Source organism: Hipposideros armiger, unplaced genomic scaffold (assembly GCF_001890085.2).
Source record: "Hipposideros armiger isolate ML-2016 unplaced genomic scaffold, ASM189008v1 scaffold_393, whole genome shotgun sequence".
Lineage (NCBI taxonomy): Eukaryota > Metazoa > Chordata > Mammalia > Chiroptera > Hipposideridae > Hipposideros > Hipposideros armiger.
This window is the reverse complement of record NW_017731743.1, coordinates 583,534-607,768: the sequence shown is the minus strand read 5'-3', so window position 1 is coordinate 607,768 and position 24,235 is coordinate 583,534. Positions and strand designations below refer to the sequence as shown.

Here is a 24,235-nt window from a genome sequence, read left to right as displayed (position 1 = left end):
AGCGATCATTTAAAAATACATAATAAAAATGAAGATTGTTAGACAAAACACCATTTCAACTATGATTCTGCAGGTAAGACTTTAATATGAATATAGTTTTGAGCCATCATTTCAAGGGTCTAAAGCTGCAAACCTTAGAAGATTTCATTTTAAAGGAGTCTATTCCAGCTTTCATATTAATACTGACTTTTCTAAGGACCACCATGTGCATGATACTATATTAATAACAAAGCAGAAACCCTAGTTTCAATTTCTCTGATATAAACACTATCCTACTCACTTGTGGGTATTAACTTGATGTGAAGAATATAAAGCAAATTTCTGAAAACCTGTAAATAAGCACATGAAATTATATTTCAAAATTTATGGTAAAGGTATAGAGTTAATTCTTGATTTTTCAAACAAATACAACTGTCGTATACTAATCTGGAAGTTATTCTGGTGTTGAAATACATTATGGTTTTTGAGTTGAGTGCAATCCTAATTTTCCATTTAGATTATTAGCTATCTTTGTTTATATTACAACTTAAGTGATGCTCTGAAACTGAAGAGGACACATAAAAAATCAGTAGCAGTCTTGGGTTAAAAATTTCCCACATATCATTTAAGGTGGTTAACATATAGCTGTAACATATTCCAAACCAATAAATATAACGTATTAGGTAAAAAGCCTATTAAAAAAAAAAGAATCTGGATATAATCAAAGGTGAATAAGTCATTAAGATGAACTATACATGAACTTTCAGTTAAAAATATACCTTACAAAATTATGATCAAAAGCTTCCATTTCTATTGCTTTCTCTTTAGATAATTCTCTTGTGATAGTTTGTCATCCTCTAGAAGAGTAAGAAAAAGTCCTTTTATATTTCATGACAGGTTTAATCAGGTAATTAAAACAAATTCTTTGATATCATCTGATATGTCCAATTACATGGGTATGATGTAACAAAAACAGTTACAAACTTATATATGCATATTTACATTATATACCCAAAACTATCAAGCTAGTCAACTATATCTAAGGAGATACATTATGACATGAGTTAAACAAGATTTCATTGCTTATTAGAAAGAATGCAGTCAAGCTTTTAATGGAAATAATATACAAGTGAGGCACTTTTGAGGTCAAGAATAGGAAGCAATGACACTACACACTGGCAATGTTCACAAAAATCTATGTCTATCTTTAATACAAAAGCTTTTCAACTAGATTATTTTTGAAAATTTTCAAAACTAGCAACTTATGCAATTTAAGGAGCTTTCAGAAACAATGGCTAACATCAGTGTACCAAAGCATATGAAAGTTTTATAACCACCTGGCTGCTAGGCAAACAGTACCTTTATACCTTAAAGCCCTTTTTTTTTGGTTTATAGAAATCACCTCAGGTTGTGATTTTTTTATATTTTGATTTACTGCAAAACACCTTATGGTGCTATTATTATTGTGGTTTATAGACCATTTTTTTTAAGTGCAACAACAATGTAAGCTTCTAGTGCTTTCTCTTACACTTAGAAATGTGATCCTGAAAGTGAAATTAAGAACAAGAATATTTAGTGAAGAATCTGTTTTCCAGGTGACTAAGGTTTTCAAAGTTTTATGGAGAAAAATGTTACACTTACTTAATGTATCTTTGGGTTAAAATTAAAAACCCAATCTTAAACATATTCCAAAATGTAACCCCAAGACCAAAAAAAAAATTTCAAGAGAAGAAACATCCTTAAGATTCTTTAAATAGCCCATGTGGAGGAAAAGTACGTTTCCTATATTTAGGAGACTTATATGGATATTAAGAAACATCTCTGTGCTGTTCAATTAAATGGGGGTGGGAGTTGAGGATGGGGGAATAAAAGAAAAAAACTTACCCAAGATATCAGATGGCACTCTAACATGAATTCAAAGTGCATTTGTATTACTTCAAAAGTTTGTATTAGGCACTGCTGAATAACCAGTGAAAATAGGTAGTTTCAAGTTTTCCCCTTTAAATTTTAACCCCTGCCCCAGTATCCCAGAGACATACACACACACTCTCTCTGAAGTTGTCTTGATGTTAATACAGGTGAAGTTTATTATTTTAAAAAAATTTTTCCCTGACTAGTAAAGGGAGGAAAAATAAGAATACCATTTTGGTAATGGCTTGAGCAAGTTAAAAGAATTGGTTCTAGAAATGCTTCGGCACATTCATTAACTTTGACTGCCAGTTCCAAATATCAATAAATATTTTAAAACAGGATACTTAAGAAAAAAGTGCTTAAAATCTTTCGGCAACCAACAAGACACATTAGGGAGAAGATTCATTTTACAGTTCCTTTGAGATATTTCTTACTCCTGCTTTTTCCATGTGGAGGTGGTCACCACTTAAATAGCCCTTTACTGGGAGAACAGCAATGAACCCTGTCAGACCCCAACTGCCACCTAATGTCTCTGGCCTATAAATTATCCAGTAGGTGGTGCTGAAGTTCCACACCTCATGTTTCTTCAGCTATCAAATGATCCCCCCCCCCCCGCCCCCACCCATCCCTTCAAGGTTGGAGAAAAATCATTTAGAGTTAACAAATCTGAACACAACGAGCCATCAGTCATGCCATCTTAGATGACTTCATTTTCAATATTTACTATTACTTAAGCAGTTTTGTTTAGCCATTTGCTTATACTACCAGATTAAAAACAAAGAGAAAGGTTTCAGAGGAACAGCCCATAGGCAGTGCCAAATCTGTATGCAGAAGGAGAAAATGTCCCTGAACATACCTATACACACGTTTAAGAACAAGAAATTTAAACTACCTGTTAGTTTACACGTTAAGGATTCTAATTTACTCAAAAGAGAAAAATTTCCACACAGAGATCAGATAACGTTATATTATCGGTTAGTCTTCTGGACTAATTTGGAAACTGGGTGTGTTAACTATAAAGATCCAAGGTGAAATAAAAACCATTTTATCACCATAGTTTTAATGAAGAAATTGTTTAAAATTGTAAAGGAAAAAATGGGGATGGGATGGCAAAATCTTAGCAGCAAAGTGGTTAAACAATTTGAAAATATTAATGCACAAACATTAAAATATTAAAGCATATATGTTGCATATAAAATACAGTACAGAACCAGGAGTTGCACTATACTGATTAGTGCTCAACAGAAGAAATGATTTAATTTGTTCTTCCCAGAAGTATGTACACAGTTCATTTCCACAGCATTTTCCTATATAGCCAGCAAGTTATTTTCTTCAGTTATTCACACCTTGCTCAATCCTGAATTATAAACTCCGCACTTACAAATATGAAAATCCATTCACTAGGAAAACCGATATTCCCATTCCACCAATAAAAAGTAATTTTGAAAGTTAACAGTCTATCCTAGGTAACCAAGTTTAGCTGAAAACTTCAGGGATGAAGATCATCTGGTGTAGCAGCATCCAAATATATAAACAGTAAAAATAAGACTTAAAACTGCTGCTACAGTGTCATGTTTGGATTTAGTTCATCCAATTGATTTTTTTAGTACAAAACTAGAAATAACCTCTTCTTCATAACATCTATAGTTATCAATATATTTTCTTCTTTTCAATGTGAAATAATACTTCAAGATGATCTATATACACAACGTTGTCAGTTCAAGCTGTCATATAAATATAAATGCTTTCTTAAAAAAAAGTATTTTACAGACAGATAGTGTTATATACATTGTTCAGTTTGATATGGGGCAAAAGAAGACAGCTAAACACAAGCTTAAGTGTGAATGTAAAAAGAATGATACATAAATGACATTTAAAATCCTGCATAGAAAATGAGCTTCAAATGGTAGTGTGATTTTAATGTTTATCACTTCTGAAACTTCAAGCCATTAAAAAAAGGCACACTTCTCAACTTAATCCCTCTAAGGGAATGTTCTTAAAGAACCCCTTCCTTGGTTAGAGTTTAAATGTAACACTTAAAAGAAAAAAAAGACAATCTGACCCCAAAGTACTTTAAACAATTTGTTTGAACATTTATCCAAGTACTTTGTAAATAAAACATCCAGTAATACAATGCTCTGCAAAAGCAATAAATTTAATGTATACGATATTTCATTCACAATGTTGGATTAAATACTTTCCTGGGATAGTTTAACACGCAGTTTAACATAAAATAATTTTTTCTTTTGGCCAGTTTAAATAAAATAAAATGCAATTGAGAAAAGTTATTGTTGTTATGTGAATTTATAAGCACTGAGGATTAAGCTAAAAAATTAGTAACACAGCTGAACAAATTCTGGGTTAGCAGAATGATAAATGGAGGTCTTAGGAGGAAACTTGTACACCAACTATCCAGTTACACTTTTTGCTTTGTAAAATATTTGTAAATGCAATATAATTTCTTGAAGGAGGAAACTGAAAGAAAACAACTTGCTGGTTGAATACCACAAAAACAACAACCCCCAAACCTCATTTTTTTCTATAATGTTTACTCAGTCTCTTTTTATATAAAAATAAGTGTTATGTTCCCATCAGAACATTAGACAATTACATCTGTGCTTTAAAAAAAAGTTGGTCACTCAAGGCTATTAGAATATTTTTAAGGATTTTAGATTACCAGAATGTACAGATATAACTCAATATAAACCAGAGCCAAAGGGAAATGAGGATGAAAATATCAAATCATTCACATGAAATAAAAATGTTATTAACTAGATGAGTAAAATATTCAAAATATAATGGAATGTGACAGTAGATATATGTACATCTACTTCAGAACTAGGAAGGGGAAGAAAAGTTTAATATGTCATAATTCGTACCTTATATTTAGTTAAATATAAACATTTGTTATTTATACATAAAACTGCTTTCAAAAAACAATAAATGATTTAGTTGCACTTGTTTAACTTCTTATAATTTCCAAGTGTTAACTTTTCTTAGATTGAAATCAGTTGTCCCCTAGTGCACTTTTAGTTCATGTCCTAGATTTCAAACCTTTAAAAGTCCCATCACCTAACGCATAAATATACAAAAATGCCAAAAATTAATCCCTTTTAGTTGGATCATATTTTATGCTCACTTTTTATAGCCAATAACCAGAAATGGTTTCCCTTCGCAAATACTCTTTACAACCTGTAACAAAACATGCCATGCACTCAAGGGAAAAGTTAGGCATGGCTAGCATTTGTGAAATGCCGAGCACTGACGAGTTCTGCTTCCTCCACATGTGGCCCCAATGACACCAGGCAAGACTTCATATTGCTTGCCAAAGCTTCCACAAATCCAAGTTAGCTAATTCCTGGAAACAAAGGTTTTAATCTCATTTTGGCCCTGGACCCTTTCATCCAGCAGCTTTATGCTTCCCCCCACAGCACCCACAAGCCTCACCACAACGATGGCACATTCTCAGAGGGACGTAGCAGCACATACAAGGTACAATGAAAGACAAAGCTACTAGGGCTAACCATCGTAAGCAGAACTTGTCATCGCTAGTGTCACATGAACAGGGATCAGAAAAATCTCCCTCTGAGTCTGACATACAATGATACAACATGCTCTCTGCACAGAGCATGCAACTAACTTGATATATGCATTTCTTAATAGGGTCTGGCGCATCCTGACATTTCCCCCTGCCATTTTCTTCATGATTAAACCTTTCCTGGCAGTATACGCAGCGAGAACGTTCACCATCTTCTTTTCTTCGTTTTGATGTCTTAATTTTTAATGAGGAAGGTTGTGTCTTAAATACCACAGAGTCTTTGAGTGAACTTAACTTAGTCTCATCCCCACAAGAGTACAGATAGTCTGATTTTTTACTGTCTGGTTTAGAAAACTGAATATTGGAGTCAGTATCATCTCTCTCCAAGTCATTTTTCCACATGTCAGGGTGTCTGTAGTCTGCATAACGACGTATTAAGATATCTCGAGGGTTTATTCTGACAATCTCATCCTCATCTTGAAAGCTGACATGTCGGATTGATTTTAAAGGGACCTAAGAAAGAAAGAGATGAAAACTGCAATAAGATAAGGACTGTGAATGCTAATTATATGCATCAACTTGGCTGGGTCGCAGTGCCCAGATATTTGATTAAACACTATTCTGAATGTTTAAGTAAAGATGTTTCTTGGATGACATTAACATTTAAATTGGTGGACTATGAAAAGTGAAGCAGATTATACCTCCATAACATAGGTAGACCTCGTCCAATCAGGTGAAAGCCTTACTAGAACAAGGACTGATTGCCAACTCTTCCTTGGGTCTCAAGCCTAACTAACAGCCTACCCTGCAGATTTTGGAAATGTATCTCCACTATCACATGAGCCAATTCCCTAAAATAAATCTGTGTACACACACACACACACACACACACACACACACACACACACCCTTATTGGTCCTGTTTCTCTGGAGAATCCTGGCTCATACAGATTTTGGTATCAAGAAGTGGGTTGCTACAACAAATACCTAAAAATGTGGAAAAGGCTTTGGAACTGGGTAATAGGGAGCGGCTGACAGAGTTTTGAAGTGCATATTATAAAAAGCCTAGATAGCCTTGAAGAGACTGTGGGTAGAAAGAAATACAGACATTAAAGGTGCTTCTGGGTGAGATTCAAATGAAAATGAGAAGCATATTACTGGACAGTGGAGGAAACATAACTGTTGTCATAAAGTGGCAAAGAATGTGTATGAATTGCGTTCTAGAGTTTTGTGGAAGGTAGAACTTGTAAGTAAGCATGTTCTGCAGAGAATACCAAAGGTGTGACTAGACAATCATAGGATAAAGGGGTAACGAGTGTGATCATGGATCCTATTAACCATCTCAGCTGAAATGCTGCCAGGTTGGATCTAAGGAGACAGAGTTGAGAGGAAATGAGCAAGGCTGTTGAACTTATAGGATTTACAGGACTGGCAAATAGAGCTTTCTGGCTGAGAACATGCATTATCCTTTAAGAAAAGGGAAGAAGTGGGAAAGTTGGGCTGTCTCCTCAGTTCAACAGGGTAGGGCCACTTCCTCAGTTTCAGTGGGCCAGGAAGTACAGGGCCAAGGGTTTATAAGCACATATGCAGCAAATTTATACACTAAAATTTTTTTCTAGTACAATTCAACTAAATGGAGAATTAGAAGGACTAGAAAATTTTACTTATATGTCCATTAGTTATACCCCATATCAGAAGATAAACTAAGATGACTTACCCTATTTTGGGACTTCAGGCTTCCACATTCCTTGGATATTTGCCGCTGTACATATTCTATACTTCTGCCCTGAATGTCTAGGCTTGGATGACTGAACGTTATCTAAAATACAAACAATTTCTACTTAAGTGACAAAAGAAAACATTTCTTATGTTTAATAAAACTATATACAGTGTATATTCCAAAATTTCATAACATATCAGAAGTGAAGTTTTTCAAAATGGTTTTAATAAAGCATTATTTGAGTCATCCTATTTATTATTTAAATTTAGGTCTTTCCTTATACATTTAAAATTTAATTTAAAAAGTAATATAGACTTCTGGTTTTGGTTCTGCATGTAAGGAGTTTGGAAATTGCCACTCTGTCCTAACAAGTAAACAGCTGAACAGAAAAAAAAAAAAATCAACAGCTCTTCTTAGGTCCGTAAGAAAGAGAAGGACTTAAGGCAAACCACTGCCTTTGAGGTTGGAGATAGGCAGGAGAAGAAAAGGAGAAATGGCTTAACAAAGCAGACTCATGAGTGGTAATTGCCATGGAAAAGAGTGCTGGGTGAAGAAAAGCTGAATTGTAATTGATGAATTTCTGGAGGCTCAGTGTGGACAACTTTGATAGCTAAAAACTCCAGGGGGACCCAGTCATAGCAAGTCACCCAACTTTTGTGAGTTTACCTACAGGAACTCAATCAGGTTCCCAGAGTAAATATAAGAAAAATCCCCACATTATTCCAGCAGGGGGAGAGGAAAGGAATCATTTTGAAATTAGAGAGCACTCTGTTCTTAACAAAGTCTGCCCTCAGAAGAGACTAGTTAACCAGAGCCTGGCCTGCTGGGGAATTATCAGAACCTATCTGGCCCAGGGAAAGAGAAATACCCAATTTCAGTCAACTCGAATCACCCAGCCTTTCTAAGCAGAGGAGAAAAAACTGACAAATACTTTGAAGTTCACAGTCCAGAGGCATGGCTCAGACTAAAAGACAGGCCTAATCATAGGACTGTAAGAATGCTTCCTCTCCCACACACTTTACCACTATATTACTAAAGTCCTATTTACAGAAGTTCCTTTTACTCAGTACATCATGTTGGGTTATAAAAAAAATTACGCAGTATACCAAAAGGCAAAAAAACCAGAATTTGAAGAGACAAAATAAGCATCAGAACCAGATAAGACAGGGATACTGGAATTAGCAGACCAGGAATTTAAAACATCATTAATATGCTAAGGGATCTAATGGATAAAATAGATAGCATGCAAGAATAAATGAGCAATGCAAGCAGAGAGACAGAAATCCTAATAAAGAACCAAAAAGGAATGTAAAGATCAAGAACAAAGAACACTAAGAGAAATGAAAATGGCCTTCGATGAGTTTAGTAGACTGGACATGGCTGAGGAAAGAAACTCTGTGCTTGAGGATGTATCAACAGATACCTCCAAAACTGAAAGCAAAGAGACCAAAGACTGAAAGATATATTTACCTTTTAAGATACAATATATCTTAAAAATATTTAAGAGCTGTGAGACAACTACAAGAGATGTAACATATATGGAATCAAAATACCAGAAGAGAGAAAGGAACAGAAGAAATATCTGACATAATAATGCCTGAGAATTTACGCAAATTAATGTGAGACACCAAACCACAGATTCAGGAACCTAAGAGAAGACTAAGCAAGATAAATGCCCAAAAGGTGCACTTAAGCATAATATTTTCAAACTATAAAAAACCAAAGATAAAGAAAAAATCCTGAAAGAAGCCCGAGGAAAAAACACCTTATTTATAAGGGAGCAAAGATGAAAATTATATATGACTACTCCTCAGAAACCATGTAAGGAAGGAGAGTGGAGTGAAACATTTATAAAGTGCTGAGAGAAAAAGCCCAACAACCTAGAATTCTGTACCCTGGAAAATTATCCTTTGGGCAAACAAAAACTAAAGAAATATATTGCCAGTAGACCTACCATACAATAAATGTTAAAAGAAGTTCTTTAAAGAGAAGAAAAATAATATAGGCCAGAAACTTGGATCTACATAAGAATAGAAGACCATCAAAGAAGGAATAAGTGAAAATAAACAAAACCTTTTATTTTTCTTATTATTCTTAATCTAACAAAAACGTTTGTTCAAAAAACAACAATTTATTTAATAATGTATAATTATGTATGTATGTATGCTTATAGACAGAAACGATACAAGGAATGAGAGGGAGAAATTAGGATTATTTTGTTAGTATAAAGTACTTGTACTACCTGTAAAGTGGTTTAGTGTTATTTGAAAACAGACTTGAATTAATTGTAAATGTATACTTTAAACTGTAGAGCAACCACAAAAAATGTTTTTAAAAAGGAGAAAAATGGAATCATATAAAATGTTCAATAATCCACAAAAGACAGAAAAAGTGGAATAAAGAAATAGAAGCAAAGAACAAGGGTAACAAATAAAAAACTGTAACAAATATGATAGAGATTAATCCAACTATAGCAATAATCACTTTGAATGATGATGGTGTAAATACACCAATTAAAAAGACAGATTGTTAGCATTAATAAAAAAAAATGAGACCCAACTATATATAGAAAACACACTGTAAATATAAAGGCACATATAGAGTAAAAGTAAATGGATTGAGAATAACATGCTATGCTAACACTAATCAAAAGAAAGCAGGAGTAGTTGTATTAATTTCAGAAAGAGTAGATTTCAAAGCAAGGAAAATTATCAGTGATAAAGGACATTATATAATGATAAAGGGGTCAATTCTCCAAAAAGATATAACAATCCTTAGCATATATGTGCTTAACAAAAGTGTCAAATTACATGAGACAAAAACTAATAGAACTGCAAGGAAAAATAAATGCACCCACCCTCATAGCTGGAAACTTCAATACTCCTCTATCAGAAATGGACAGACCCAACAGGCAGAAAATCACTAAGGACTCAGTTGAGCTCAATAACACCATCAATCAAGTGGATATAATTGACATCTACAGATTACTCCATCCAGCCCAGTAGAATACACATTCTTCACAAGGTCACATGGAACATTAACCAAGACAGACCACATTCTGGGCCATTAAACAGATGTTAAGAAATTCTTTTTAAAAAGACAGAAATCATACAATGTCTGCTCTCACACCACAAAGAACCAAATTAGAAATCAATAACAGAAAGATAATTGGAAAATCCTAAAATACATGTGGATTAAACAACACACTTCTAAATAACACATGGGTCAAAAAGAGATCTCAAGAGAAAAGTTATTTTGAAGGGAAATAAAAACACAACTTATCAAACTCCGTGGGATACAGTGAAATAAATGCTTAGAGAGAAACTGACAGCATTGAAGGCAGATATTAGAAAAGAACATCTGAAATCAGTTATCTACGTTTCTACCTTAGGAAAGTAGAAAAATATTAAATCCAAAACAAGAAGAAAAATAAAAAGAATTAGTGTTGAAATCAATACAGAATATTAATGAAACCAAATACCAGTTCTTTGAAAAGATCAACAAAATGAACAAGTCTTTAGTCAGGCTAACTAAGAAAAAAAGAGAGAGGGCACAAATTACTAACAGTAGAAATTTAAGAGGGAACATCACTACAGATCCCATGGAAATTAAAAGGATGATAAAAGAATACTCTGAACAACTCTACGCCCACAAATTTGATAGCCTAGATCAAATGGGCCAATTCCCTGAAAGGCACTATCAGCCAAAACTCAATAAACAATCTGAATAGGCCTATATGTATTAAATAAGTTGAACCAATAACCTTTCAAAGTATAAAGCACCAGATCCAGACGGGTTCACTGGTGAATTCTACCAAACATTTAAGGAATAAATTATACCAGTTTTCTATAATCTTGCAGAAGATCCAAACAGAGGAAATTTTTCCTAATTCATTCTTTCTATGAGGCCAACATTACCTTAATACTAAAAACCAGACAAAAACACTACAAGAAAAAAAAAAAACAAAAAACCTTACCAGTATCTTAAATAAACATTGATGCAAAAGTCCTCAAGAAAATATTAGCAAGTTGAGTCCAAAACTGCATAAAAAGAATTGTACGCCATGGCCACATGGGATTTATTCCAGTTGGTTGGTTCAACATTAAAAAATTAATAAATGTAATCCATTAACAGAGTAAAAATCACATGATCTTATCAACAGATGGAGAAAAAGCATGACAAAATCCAATAACCGTTCATGACAAAAACCTCTCAGTAAACTAGGGGTAGCAGAGAACCTCCTTAACTTATAAAGAATATCTATAAGAAAACCTACAACTAACATAATTAATGGTGAAAAACTTGAAGCTTTCCCACTAAGATCAGGTGCAAGGCAAGGATGTCCCATCTCATCACTTCTTTCCAACATCGTGGTGGAATTTCTTGCTATTAAATAATACAAGATAGGTAAAGAAAATGTATATAGTTTGAGAGAATAAAAATAAATCTGTCTTTATTCACAGATAACATGATCATCTATGTAGAAAATCCAAAAGAATCAACAAAATATCTCCCGAAACTAGTAAGGAGTTATAGCAAGGTTGCAGGATACAAGGATAATACACAACCACCAATCACTTTCCTATATACCAACAATGAAAAAGAGGAATTTGATATTAAAAAGACAATACCATTTACATTAGCATCCCCCAAAATGAAATATTTAGTATAAACCTAACAAAATATGTGCAAGATAAATATGAGAAAAGCCATAAAGCTCTGATGAAATAAAAAAAATAATAAATGCAGGGATGTTCCCATGTTCATGTATTGGAAGACTCAGTATAGTCAAGATGTCAGTCCTTCCCAAAATGGTCTACAGACTCAACACACTCCCAATTAAAATCCCAGTAAGTTATTTTGTGGATATCAACAAACTGATTCTAAAGTTTATACAGAGAGGCAAAAGACTCAGAATATCCAACACAATTTTGAAAAAGAACCAAGTTGGAGTACTGACATTACTTGACTTCAAGATTTATTATTAAGCTACAGTAATCAAGACAGTGTGGTACTGGCAAAAGAATAGACAAATAGAGGAACCAAAGAGATGATCTTGGTTATGATGATGACTTTTCAGATACAACATCAAGGGCATGATTACACATGAAAGAAATAATTGATAAACTTGACTTCGTTAAAATTAAAAACTTCTGTTCTACAAAATACAATGTCATGAGAATGAGAAGACAGACCACAGACAGGGAGAAAATATTTGTAAAAGATATCTGATAAACGACTGTTATCCAAAATATACAAAGATATCCAAAAAATCAACAAGAAAACAACCAACCTGATTAAAAAAACGGGCCAAAGACCTTAACAGACACTTCACCGAAGAAGATAAGACAGATGGCAAATAAACACATGAAAAAATGTCCTACACCATAAGTTATCAGGGAAAAGAAAATTAAAACAATGAGATACCACTAGAAAGTCCTCACGTAACATTGCCGATAGGTTCTAGAAACTGCAGCAAAATGGCATAACAAAACCAATTTTATAATAGGCTAACTGATATAAACAAGAGTTACGTTCCTATAGCATCCCATCCAGGTTACAATGAAATGACGTTGAACAAAACGATGCTATTTGAGGACCTGTTGTATTAGAATGGCCAATATCCAGAACTGACAACACCAAATACTGTTAAGGATGTGGAGCCACAAAACCTCATTCTTTGCTGGTGAGAATCAAAATGGTACAGCTACTTTGGAAGGCAATTTGGCAGTTTCTTACAAAATTAAACACACTCCTTTGATTTGATCCAGAAATTGCACTATTTGATATTTACCCAAAGGATTTAAAAACTTAGACCCACACAAAAACCTATACACAAATGTTTACAGCAACTTTATTCATAAGTGACAAAACTTGGAAGGAACCACGATGTCTTCCAGTGGGTGAATGAATAAACTGTGCTACTTCTAGACAATGGAATATTATTCAGTGTTTTAAAACCAGAAGAACCTTACATATTACTAAGTGAAAGAAACTACTCTGAAAAGGCTACATACTGTATTACTCTAACTACATGAAATACTGGTAAAGGCAAAACTATGGAGACAGTAAAAAAAAAATTAGTGGTTATCAGAGCTTCTATGAGTGCATGTGTGTGGGGAGAAGATGAATTGGCAGGGCACAGCGATCTTTAGGGTAGTGAAAAGACTCTACAAAATGCTATAATGATGGATACTTGTCATTATATGTTTGTTCAAGCCCACAGAATAGACAACGCCAAGAGCGAACTGTAATGTAAACTATGACTTTGGGTGATTATGATGTCAATGCAGGTAATTGTAACAAATGTGCCACTCTGATGGTATCTTCCAATTTTTGGCTATGTATTAATTTACAGACACACATACACACACACGTGCGCGCGCGCATGCATATATGTAGATCTTTAAAATGTTTTAAATAGAAATAGGACCTTTTGTACTGTGCCTCATTTTTAATACTTTAAGATAACATGGACACCTTTCGATGTTTATACATATAGCTCTACCTTATTCTTTTAATAGTAGCTTCATATTCCATTGAATGGATCACTTTAGTTTATTTAACTAGTCTGATTAATAGACACATAGGCTTTTCCCAGTGTTTTCATGTTATAAGCAATATTGCAACATATATTCTGATGCATTTACCTTTAACACACATGTCCAAGTATATCTATCTGTATCACAATTTCCTAAAAATAGAATCGGTGAATTAAAAACTTTCTGTACTTCAATTCAAAAATGAATTTAAATGGATATATCCAACTCGAGCCACTTACTTAGTAGTGTCTTAAATGGAGGAGAAAGTTTAATAAAAATAGTTACAGACTGAAGAGGTCATCTCATTCAGAGTCTTGTTTACTATAGTTTTCAAATTTTACTTTCATTAGCACTCTAATCACACAGTAGGAACATAAGAGAAACAAAAGCATTCCCATTTTAATTATGCTACAGAAAAAAAGGATTGATGTGCGATGAAGTAATATCTCTGGATTATAGAGCTTAATTTTTGTAGCCTGTCTTTATTATCTGTTCTTCTATGCCCAGTTACCTATACCTAGTATGAAAAGTTACAAGTTAATACGTACGTCCCATTCAGATTTCTTTTTAGTTTCAATATTTAACAATATATTTGATTTCCTAATAAATACACAGTACTAGTCTCTATGGAAGGCACAATAAAGTAGAAAAATGGCTCTTACCCTCACAGGTAGGATGATTAAGCATAGTTATGTAACTACATAGATAGTTATGTAACTATAACTTAAAGTTTCTGGAATATGTAAGTTATATAACTATGTGTATACTCATACATAGTTATATAAGTATGCTTTATCACCCTACCTGCAAAGGTATATAACTATATAACTTAAGGTGGAATATGTAAGAATTCAGGAATTAATGGAGGAAGAAATCACTATGATGAAATGGTCTGGGAAGGCTTCATGAAAAAAAAGGAACTTAAACACAATCAAGTAAGCATGTGTTCAGATTTAAAGAGAGATGGAAGAGCATTACAGAAAAGGAATTAGAGAGAAAAAGTTTTGTTTTATTCCTGATGGGTGTATTTCTTATAATAAATACAATGACTACAAGTTATGTATTAAATATACATTCCTGAGATTTATTTTGTAAAGTAAAAATGTTCACTTTTTACTCCCAATTTTACTCTCAGAAAAAAAGTCCAACACCATCAAAACACATACATACTTTGAAAATACTTAAGTTAATAGAGTCTATAAATATTAACCCTCTCATACAATCTTTATGTGAAACGACAAAGGAAATTGTTGACTTTTTATACTTCTTAAACACAGATGTTGTAAGATACACCCCATTTGTCTACTACTTTTTAATACCTTGGGAATGTGATGCTGTTGCTATAGGTCTTTAGAAGAATTTATCAGCTGAAAAAGCCACGGGAGATGCTTCTTCAAAGTTGGCCACAAATATAATTTTAAAAGGATTTCATTTACAATGGTAACAACAATAAAATGGTACCAAAAAATCTTATAAAAGGTATGTATCTTTTTATGAAAATGCAAAGCTTTACTGAGAGATACAGAAGAGCTAAAAAGAGGAACATAGCATATTCATGAATAAGAAGGCTAAATTCTTCCCCAAACTAATACAGATTCAGTACAATTCAAATACAAACTGCAAATGTATTTTTCACCAAATTCGATAAGCTGATTCTGAATTTTTTTTAAGAGTAAACAGCCAAAAAAATAATTTAAAAAAATCTAAGATGAAAAAGAAGGTAGTGGCACTTCCTCTACTGTATTAAGATTTCTTATAGAGCTAAAGTAATTCTACAGTAAAGAAGACAACATGGTACTGGTACAGGGACAAACAGATCAGCAGATCAGATTCGAGAAACCAGCAATCGATCTCAACAAATATGGAAACTTGATATATGATAGATATGGCAGCCCGTATCAGTGGTGGAAAGGTTCCAATAAATGGTGCTGAAACAATTAATTATACGTATAGCAAAAATAAAATTGGATTTCTATCACAGAAGGAAAGTCAGTTCAAACGGGGTTAGTCAAAACTAAAACTTTTAGAACAAAATAGGGAGAAAATCTTTGAAACAAGGATAGGGAGGAGTTTGTAAAAACATGACCAGCAAAAGAATGATAGGGTCAAAGGCACTAAAATTTAGAATGTCTGTTCACCAAACACCATAAAGAGTGAAAAACAACCACAAACTAGGAGATACTGGCCACAATAAAACTCAAAAAGGAGAAGTAACAGTGAAAATTTTATTACTCAGAAGCAAGGTTATTATATAAGAGCATGTTGTTAAAATTAGTTTGTAAAGGAACAACCACAGCTTTAAAATGCTCAATATATTACCTCTTGTACTCATAGAACACATGAGTCCTACAGACTAATTTCTCCCACAGATTTTTGTGGCACATCAACCTCAAAAATTTATTCTATGCACCCCTAAAGAACCTCTTGTACATGAATAGCTGGAGACAAGGAAATTTGTACTAACAGTATGCCTAAAAACAGCAAAAATATGGAAACAACTGAAATAGTCACTGGCAGAAGAAAAATAAGTGGTAGAACTATCAAGAAAAGCATAGGAATTATAAGCAAAAAAATTCAAGGTAATGGTAACAAGTGGATAGGAATGGGGATATTCTTTTTTTATGAGTAGTTTGGTAGTTTCTCAGGTGTTCATTATATACATTACTTTCCATGTGTCAAATGCCATAAATCTGTGATCATAAGCTCATTGATAAACATGGTCTTATTTCTCATTTCATAGTGAAATGACCTCTAGGAACTTGAAAGTAAACAAAATTGAGTAAAAGAGTCACAATGGCTCGTAGGCCTATTAGACTTAACTAAAACATGAATAAGAGCATTTAGCATTTTGAAAGAATGAACCTATCCATCAAAAGGATTTAAATAGCTCATGGAAGCATAGAAAAACAGTCAAAGACAAACACTGACAATGCCTATTTAAGCATTACTAGGGGGAAAACCTAAGCCAGTGTTAGGTGGCAATTCTCCATGGGTCTCATTTCTGCAGATCTAATGAGCAGAGGCACTGACTGACTGTCTGCCTTTGTTTCAGACAGTCTTTTTTCAAAAATGTGTTTAGTGAAGCCCTTGGAAGTTAGAGCGGTCTCCCCTTTGAAGTTTAATTTGTTTACTATCAAGTATAACAAAAACAGTCTCCCTCCATGGCAAAAGTCAGTCAGGCTTATTGGCCATTATGAAAGACTTGGGTTCCCTAAACTCAGGGGTTCCAACTCCATGATGCAAACCCTGTGTGTGTGCAACATGCACCTCAGCACCATTCCTATGGGACAAGGGGAACCAACACACACACATGAAGTTCATGCTACTTTATTGTGCTGTATGTAATGAAGTCCTTTGTCTCTGATCTAGTAGTCTTATGTCTTCTGGCAGCAGCCATACAGCTGGCAAGTTAACTTGTTAGCTTATAAATAGAGTGAGATCTTAGACTCTTCATATTTCTTAACAGCGAGGAAGTAGTCTAGTCCTTTTGGCAAGGCTGTTCCTCTGTTGCAGAGACTGGTCTATCGAACTATTCCCATGCAATCAAACATTCAAAGCATTTAATTACTCTGTTGAGCATATACACATGAAACTAGCTTTTGGCAAGGATCTACTATCTCATGAAGATCTGTTTTATGCAGACAATGTATTCAACAAGCTGCTACTAGTACTACACTCCACATGATGGCTTAAATTAAAATTTATATTCTGATCTCTACACATCATTTTCTTAAACTTGATTATTTTAGTCTCTGAAATATGACTCCAGTCTTAATATCATGACAAAATAAGGTTTCTGACCTGCAAGTTGAGGGCCAGATTCTGCACCATGGAAAAATTCACTCTGAGAGATCTTTTGATGACATACAAAGGGACAATGGGTACACAACCCTAACAATACTGTGCTAAAGGCAAGTGTACATTATTCCTGCTAAGGAACTTCTGCAATATTTATTTGTTAAATGTATAGCGAATGTCTCTTGTAGGTTTAAACGAGAAAATCTATTCCATTCTAATTTCTAGTAAATTGAGTTCACTTATTTCAACAGCAAATGTGTAAACATCTAGTTACGCAAACTCATACAACATAACCCTTGTTTCTCTATGTCCATCAATCTTGGAGATAAGAAAAAGTATCAGTAGTAAAGAAGCTGTAATTCAGATCCAAATAGTCTGGCTGGCTCTAGAAGCCATGTTGAAACCCCCATACTAAGACCTATCTGCCAAACATTGTTCACACTTCCCTGTCTGCAGTTATCTAGCACTATTTTGTACTTTTTTTACATGGTGACTACTTCAACTTCTACCATCACTGCCATTTTAGGAGATAGGTTCAGTTCTGTTCCCTCCCATAAATCAACAACAACAACAAAAAAATGCAAGCTGTAAGTTTATAGTTCCCTAGGCCAAAAAAGGTAGGCCATATATTGGATTCTCGGAAAAGTCATGACGTATTTTTTCTATGTTTTTCATTGCAAAAATGCGTCATGACTTTTCCGAAAACCCAATAAATTCCCGGGGTCTAGATGATGAATATTAGTCTATTGCAAGTTTGTGTTATATTCACCGGTTTTTTTATCCTTGCTCAAATAAATGCATCAGGACCTAATTCAGGATGTATGTATCTCCATTCTCTTGTTCACTGGGATAAGTTTTTCTGCCCATTACTCAAGATGTCAGGAACATATTTTGTATTTAAAAGTGTTAAAGTGGGAACCTCCAGACTTAACTGCCTTATTTCCTAAAATATCTGGAAGTTTATGAGCAAACATGACTCCAGATATTATTGATATCCCAAAATTCCTAAAGAGGGTATGCAGATTACTTTCTACGTTTATTCTTGCTATTATTTGGCTCAAAGTAAAACTGCTTTACAATTACTTTTTTCCTGCTGGTACCAACACTTTAATGATTTTTCTTGCATTTCTTATAAAATTTCATAATAAACTTAGACAAAAAAATGTGTAAACTTTTGTCCTTAAAATCAGATCAACACATTGACCATGACCCTTCTACCCCCCACAAACACACATGCTCACACACACCCTCTGAGAGTTGGCCAACTACTGGGTCCTAATCTGAGGCAAAGGCTGAAATGATCCAAGTTTACTGATCTGACCTTTTGCTGGCTCCCTTTAGCTCTCTACTTGAGGAAAACTCATCATGTCATCCTTTTCAAGGAACCCTAAAAATTTAAGAGGTCAAATTCCATACCAGTTAGACTCTATAGCTTGTTTTACATAAATAAACAACAACAATAAAATGTACTATTTGCTCCATCCTACCTACTTTACATTAAAAACAAAGAGCAGCACAAAATTAGAAGGAGTATCTTAGGATATATACATTTCTTCAACTTTTATGTTTTCAGACTATTTCAAATCACCATAATGTTTAGAAAGCTTACTTTTTCCTTTCCATTGTTCTTAGCTTAAATATATCATCTATCCCTCTTATCACTCTACTTTTTAAGAATTTTGTTCTTTAAAAGATTGGTTTACTATTTTCCTTTTTATGCTGCTTTTCTTTAAACTTTTATACTTTTAATTTCCTAATCCACTCAAGTTTGGAAATGTTGTTTTTATACTCCATTATTCTTCATTAAGAGATAGTTACCATACTTTTCAATTTCTCAGTTTCCTGTTCAAATTTAGCTTAAAAGTTTTAATTTTAATTATTTTTTAAAGTATTGCTTTTATTTACTTTTTCTTGAAGTTTAAAATTTTATATCTGACTTAATGCCGGCTGTCAGGACAAGTCATATCTTTTATAGCCTCTAAATACAATTTATTAAATATGATACATTATTCAGGATATAAGCAGCTATGTGTTCTAAAATATCTATGGTCTCTAACATAATAACCTTTGGATATTAGGCAAATTACTTACTCTACTCTGTGCTCTCTGACAAGTGTAAAGTGGTAGCGGTGTTGTACTGATGATGACGTACTGGTGGTGAGAGAGGTAATTTTCCCCAGTGCTCTCCATTCATCATTTCCCCAGTGCATCTCCATTATCACCCACTCAACTGCTTGGACCTCAAACTCAGAAGTCATCCTTGACTCCTCTCTTTCCTGCATATTCCATATCCAATCTATTATCAAGTGTTGTTTCTCTTGTTTGTTTTTGGGGTATTTTTATAGCTCTCCCTCCAGAATTTTCCCCAAATCCAATCATTTCTCATCACCTCTACCTAGTCCAAATCATCAATATCATTTACCTGGACAAAAACAGCCTTCTAAATTGGTCTTAATTCCACTCATGACCATATTCTATCTGTCCATTCTCCACATAGCAGCCATGTTTGAAAAATGCCAATTAGACCTTTTTAGAGATTAAAAATCTTCCAATAGCTTCACATTAATACCAGAACAAAATTCCAACTCCTCTCAATAGCCTACACTATCCAAACGCTACCAAGTTGTCTAACTGTAATTTGTAGTACGAGCATTGCCACCTTAATTCACTGAACTACAGCCACACAGGCCTTTCTGCTTCTCTAAAATACCAAGCTGCAGCTTAGAATGTTTCCCCCCAGATTTTAATATGACGGTTTTGTTTTAATACATCATATATTCCCTAACATCCTCGGGAGCTTTCCTCAATCATCTTATATATCTGTAGAAGTCCCTCTCTGTACTTCTACTATTCTACTGGGTTGTTGGAAAAGTCAAGACATATTGTTTCTATGTTTTTTCTTGCAAAAATGCCTCATGACTTTTCCAACAACCAAATATTTCCCATTACTGTTTCATAGCACTTATTACTATCTGAAATAGTATTGGTTTGTAAATTTATTTATTGTCTATCTTCCTCACTAGCATTTATATCCTTCATGAGGCTAGGATCATACCTTTCTTGTTCACAGCTATTGCTAGGGCTTAGACTAGGGTTCTGGCACACAGATGTTCTAACATTTATCACGTGCATATGCATCACATACCTATCAATGTATGCATGAATATGAATGACTTTTTTAACCCTTAAAATAACACTATGAGATTAGTTTTATTATTACTGCTATTTACATATGAAAGAAGAAGACAGAGAGCATCAATAGCTTTGTAATTTTAACTTAAAAAGCCAGGAATTAAGATTAGATAGGCCTGTGTCTAAAGTCCAAGATTTTACCCACTGTTGCAAACATTTTTATCCAGGGAATAACTTTTCCCTAATGTTCAGTTTGAGTCTAGTAAGTAAATAGACCTTAAAGAAAAATGGCAGAATAACAAGTCCATGCAGGAAATGCAAAACTCATAGCTCCAATTTACAAAAAGTAGCAAAATGCATCTCCTTACTCAAAGGGTGCCATGATTAGCCATGCAACTCTTCTCCCAACCAGCCAGGATTAAACCAGGATCTGACACTTGGCACAAAGGTAGGCCATGAGATTGTAAAACATACTGGAACAAGACTGTCTAAAAGTGGCAATGTTGGAATGAAGTATACATCACTTTATCTCCTCTCTATCTAATCTGTCCATCCCATAACCATGAAATGAGCAGCTGTATATGTTATATAAACCTGCCCTGAACTGAGCCAGTCAACTTTTTTCTTTTAAGAATATGGCACTGGTTTAGACTATATAGGGTTCTAATGTGACCGCAGAATCAGCTCAAAATGGTCCTATCCTGTTTAATGTGATACTGAATTGCTTTTCCGAATAACAGACCAAAACCACAAGTCAGGCAGCTGAAGCATGAGCAGAGGAGAGAACTTTGACCTCCAGCTGCAGCTGGAACCAGTCTAAATCTGTTCGAAGACATAAAGGCACAGATTCAAGAAGCTCTATAAACCCAAACAAGATTAAGAGCATAATATCTAGGCACAGCATAATAAAACAGCTGACAATACTGGGGGTGCCAAAAAATGTATGTAACTGGACACTTTGGTCAACGTTGCTCAAGCAGTAGTTTGCTGTAATCAGAAGTGTCTGGACTCTGATGGTAACCACTTTGAGCACCTCTTGCAATTGCAGAAGTCAAATGTGACTTGTATTCATCTTTTGTTATCGGTATATATTGAGTATCACAATTGTAATACAGTTTTCCTTCCTTAAAATATGTATACACTGTTTTGGCACCCTATGTATTTAATAGCAATGATGGAAAACTGTAAGACAACAGTATTACATCTTCTAAATTGCTGAAAGAAAATAAATTATAACTTAGAAGCAATAGTCAGCAAAATATCCTTCAAAATGGAGAAAATAAAAGATGTTTCCAGAAAAACAAAAACTGAGATTCACTGACAACAATAAAAAGCAAATAATCCTAGATGAAAGTATGGTAACAAGCAAGAGACTGAAGAACACCAAAAATCATAAATAGGTAGATAAATCTAAATGAATACTGTTTAAAATAATATTTTGTGAGGTTTTTTCATACACATATATACATATATATAGAATATATACCGTATTTGCCGGCGTATAAGACAATTTTTTGGCCCTGAAAAATATGCCTCCAAGTGGGGGGTCGTCTTATACGCCAGGTACACTTCAGATAGACTGCCCATAGTGCTTGCCCCGTGCCATAGTGGCCTCCCGATGCCCGCCCACTTCATTCCACATACCGTTCATTATAAATTAAAATGTTGAAATCAAATCTGATATTGTTTTACCTTTTATTTGGTGTGTGGAAGGTGTGCGGAAGAGGGGGTAGTCTTATACGGCGAGTATATAACAAACTGTATTTTGAGTGGAAATGTTAGGGGGTCGTCTTATACGCCAGCAAATACGGTATATATATATGTATGTATATATATAGAGAGAGAGAGAGAGAAAGAGAGAGAGAGAGAGAGAGAGAGAGAGAGAGAGAGAGAGAGAGAGAGAAAAGACGTGATAAAGAGAAAGAGAATGAATCAGAATTCATAACAACACCATAAAAGTAAATCAGAGAGATAAATGCCAATAAGGTATTATAGGATTGCTGCATTGTCCAGGAAATGGTTAAAAAAAAAATCAATTTAGGTGGATTCTAAGGAGTCAATGATACATATTGTAATATCTAGGATAACTACTAAAAACATTGAACAACTATATTACTAATTAATTCATAAAGGGGAAAAATTAAGTAGCTAAGTAAACTTAAATAAGCAGTGAAGGAGAAAGGGAGGAAATACGCAGAGAATCAATGGGGCAAATAGAAAACAAATGAGATGGCAGATTTATGTGCAAATATAGCAGTAATCGCCGTAAAAGTAAATGAACAAAAAACTCAAAGACACCCTGAGGAAAAAACAAAGCCCAACTACATATGATTTTAAAACGATACCTTATATGTAAGATACAGAAATGTTCCAAGTAAAATGATGGGAAAATATGTACTGTGTTTAACAAAAGAAAACTGATGTACTCCAACTAATAGCAGACAAAGTACACATTCGGGCAAGAAATATTATCAGAGATAAAGAAGGATATCTCATAATGTCAAGAGTTGATTCAGCAAAAAGGTATAACAATTGTAAAATTATATGCACTGTGTAACAGCTTCAAAGTATATAAAGATTTGATGGAATTAAAAAGAGATGATTCTACAATCACAGCTGGAGATTTTTAAACACACCTTGGTATCACTTCTTGGCCTTTTGGCTAAGATCAAGTGTAGTATCTGTTCTTATCAGTTTAAACACACCTTGGTTAGTTATTGACAAGCAGATTTAAAAAAACTTATAAGGATACATAAGATTTGAATGTAAGTTCAAAAATATGTTTAACAACAAACTCATCTAATATATAGAAGGAATATTGTATCCAACAACTATGAATATACATTCTTTTCAAGTGCACATAGCACTTGACCATATGTTGAGTCATTAACCGAACAACAAAAATCTTGAAGGACAAAGTTAGAGAATGTAAATCCCAGGCCCCAGTATTATTATAAAGCTATAATAATTTAAAAAGTCTGGTATTGGTGTAAAAATAGACAAGTAGGAGAAGGGAACAGAACAGAGATTAGAAACATCCACATATATATAGTCACATGACAAATCTGACATTACAATGCAGTAGTTTTAGAAAGCATGGACTTCTCAATAGGTGGTGCTGGATCAACTGGCTGCTAGGGAGGGCCAGGGTAGGAAATAAACCTTGACCTAATCTCAACCATTTATAAAAATCAAAAAGAAAAATGATAAAGCTTCTGAAAGATAACAAAATATCTTCATGATTTGGTTAGGGTATTCAAAGATTTCTTAAATAGGACATAAAAAGCACTATCCACAGAGGAAAGCATTGCTAAGTTGCTTTTATTAAAATTAAAAACTTTTATTCAGCAAAAGATATTAAGAGCGAAAAGGCAAACCACAGGGTAAAAGAAGACATATCTGCAATATATACATCCAACAAAGAACTTATTTCTAAAATAAACTTTTAAAATGTCTATAAATCAATAAGAAAAAGACAACTCAATATAAGATGCATGAAAAACTTGAACAGATACTTCACAAAACAATTTCTAAATAGTCAAGAAGTATATGGAAAAGGCTGTTCAACATCAGTAATAATCAGGAAAGTATAAATTAAAATCACAATAAATTACT

At 33.9% G+C, this 24,235-nt stretch overlaps 1 protein-coding gene across 1 annotated transcript in view; it reads right to left on the bottom strand.

Annotated features, from left to right (window-relative positions):
- Positions 1-1,163: 1,163 nt before the first annotated feature.
- SPRED1 (sprouty related EVH1 domain containing 1) overlaps positions 1,164-24,235 on the bottom strand; it is a 137,583-nt gene continuing 114,511 nt past the window's right edge. Inside the window, exons 6-7 of the mRNA XM_019663525.1 lie at positions 7,146-7,247; positions 1,164-5,941 (exon numbers count right to left, since the gene is read on the bottom strand). Coding sequence (XP_019519070.1) covers positions 5,291-5,941; positions 7,146-7,247 — 753 coding nt within the window. The 3' untranslated portion in view covers positions 1,164-5,290. The remainder of the gene's footprint in view (positions 5,942-7,145; positions 7,248-24,235) is intronic.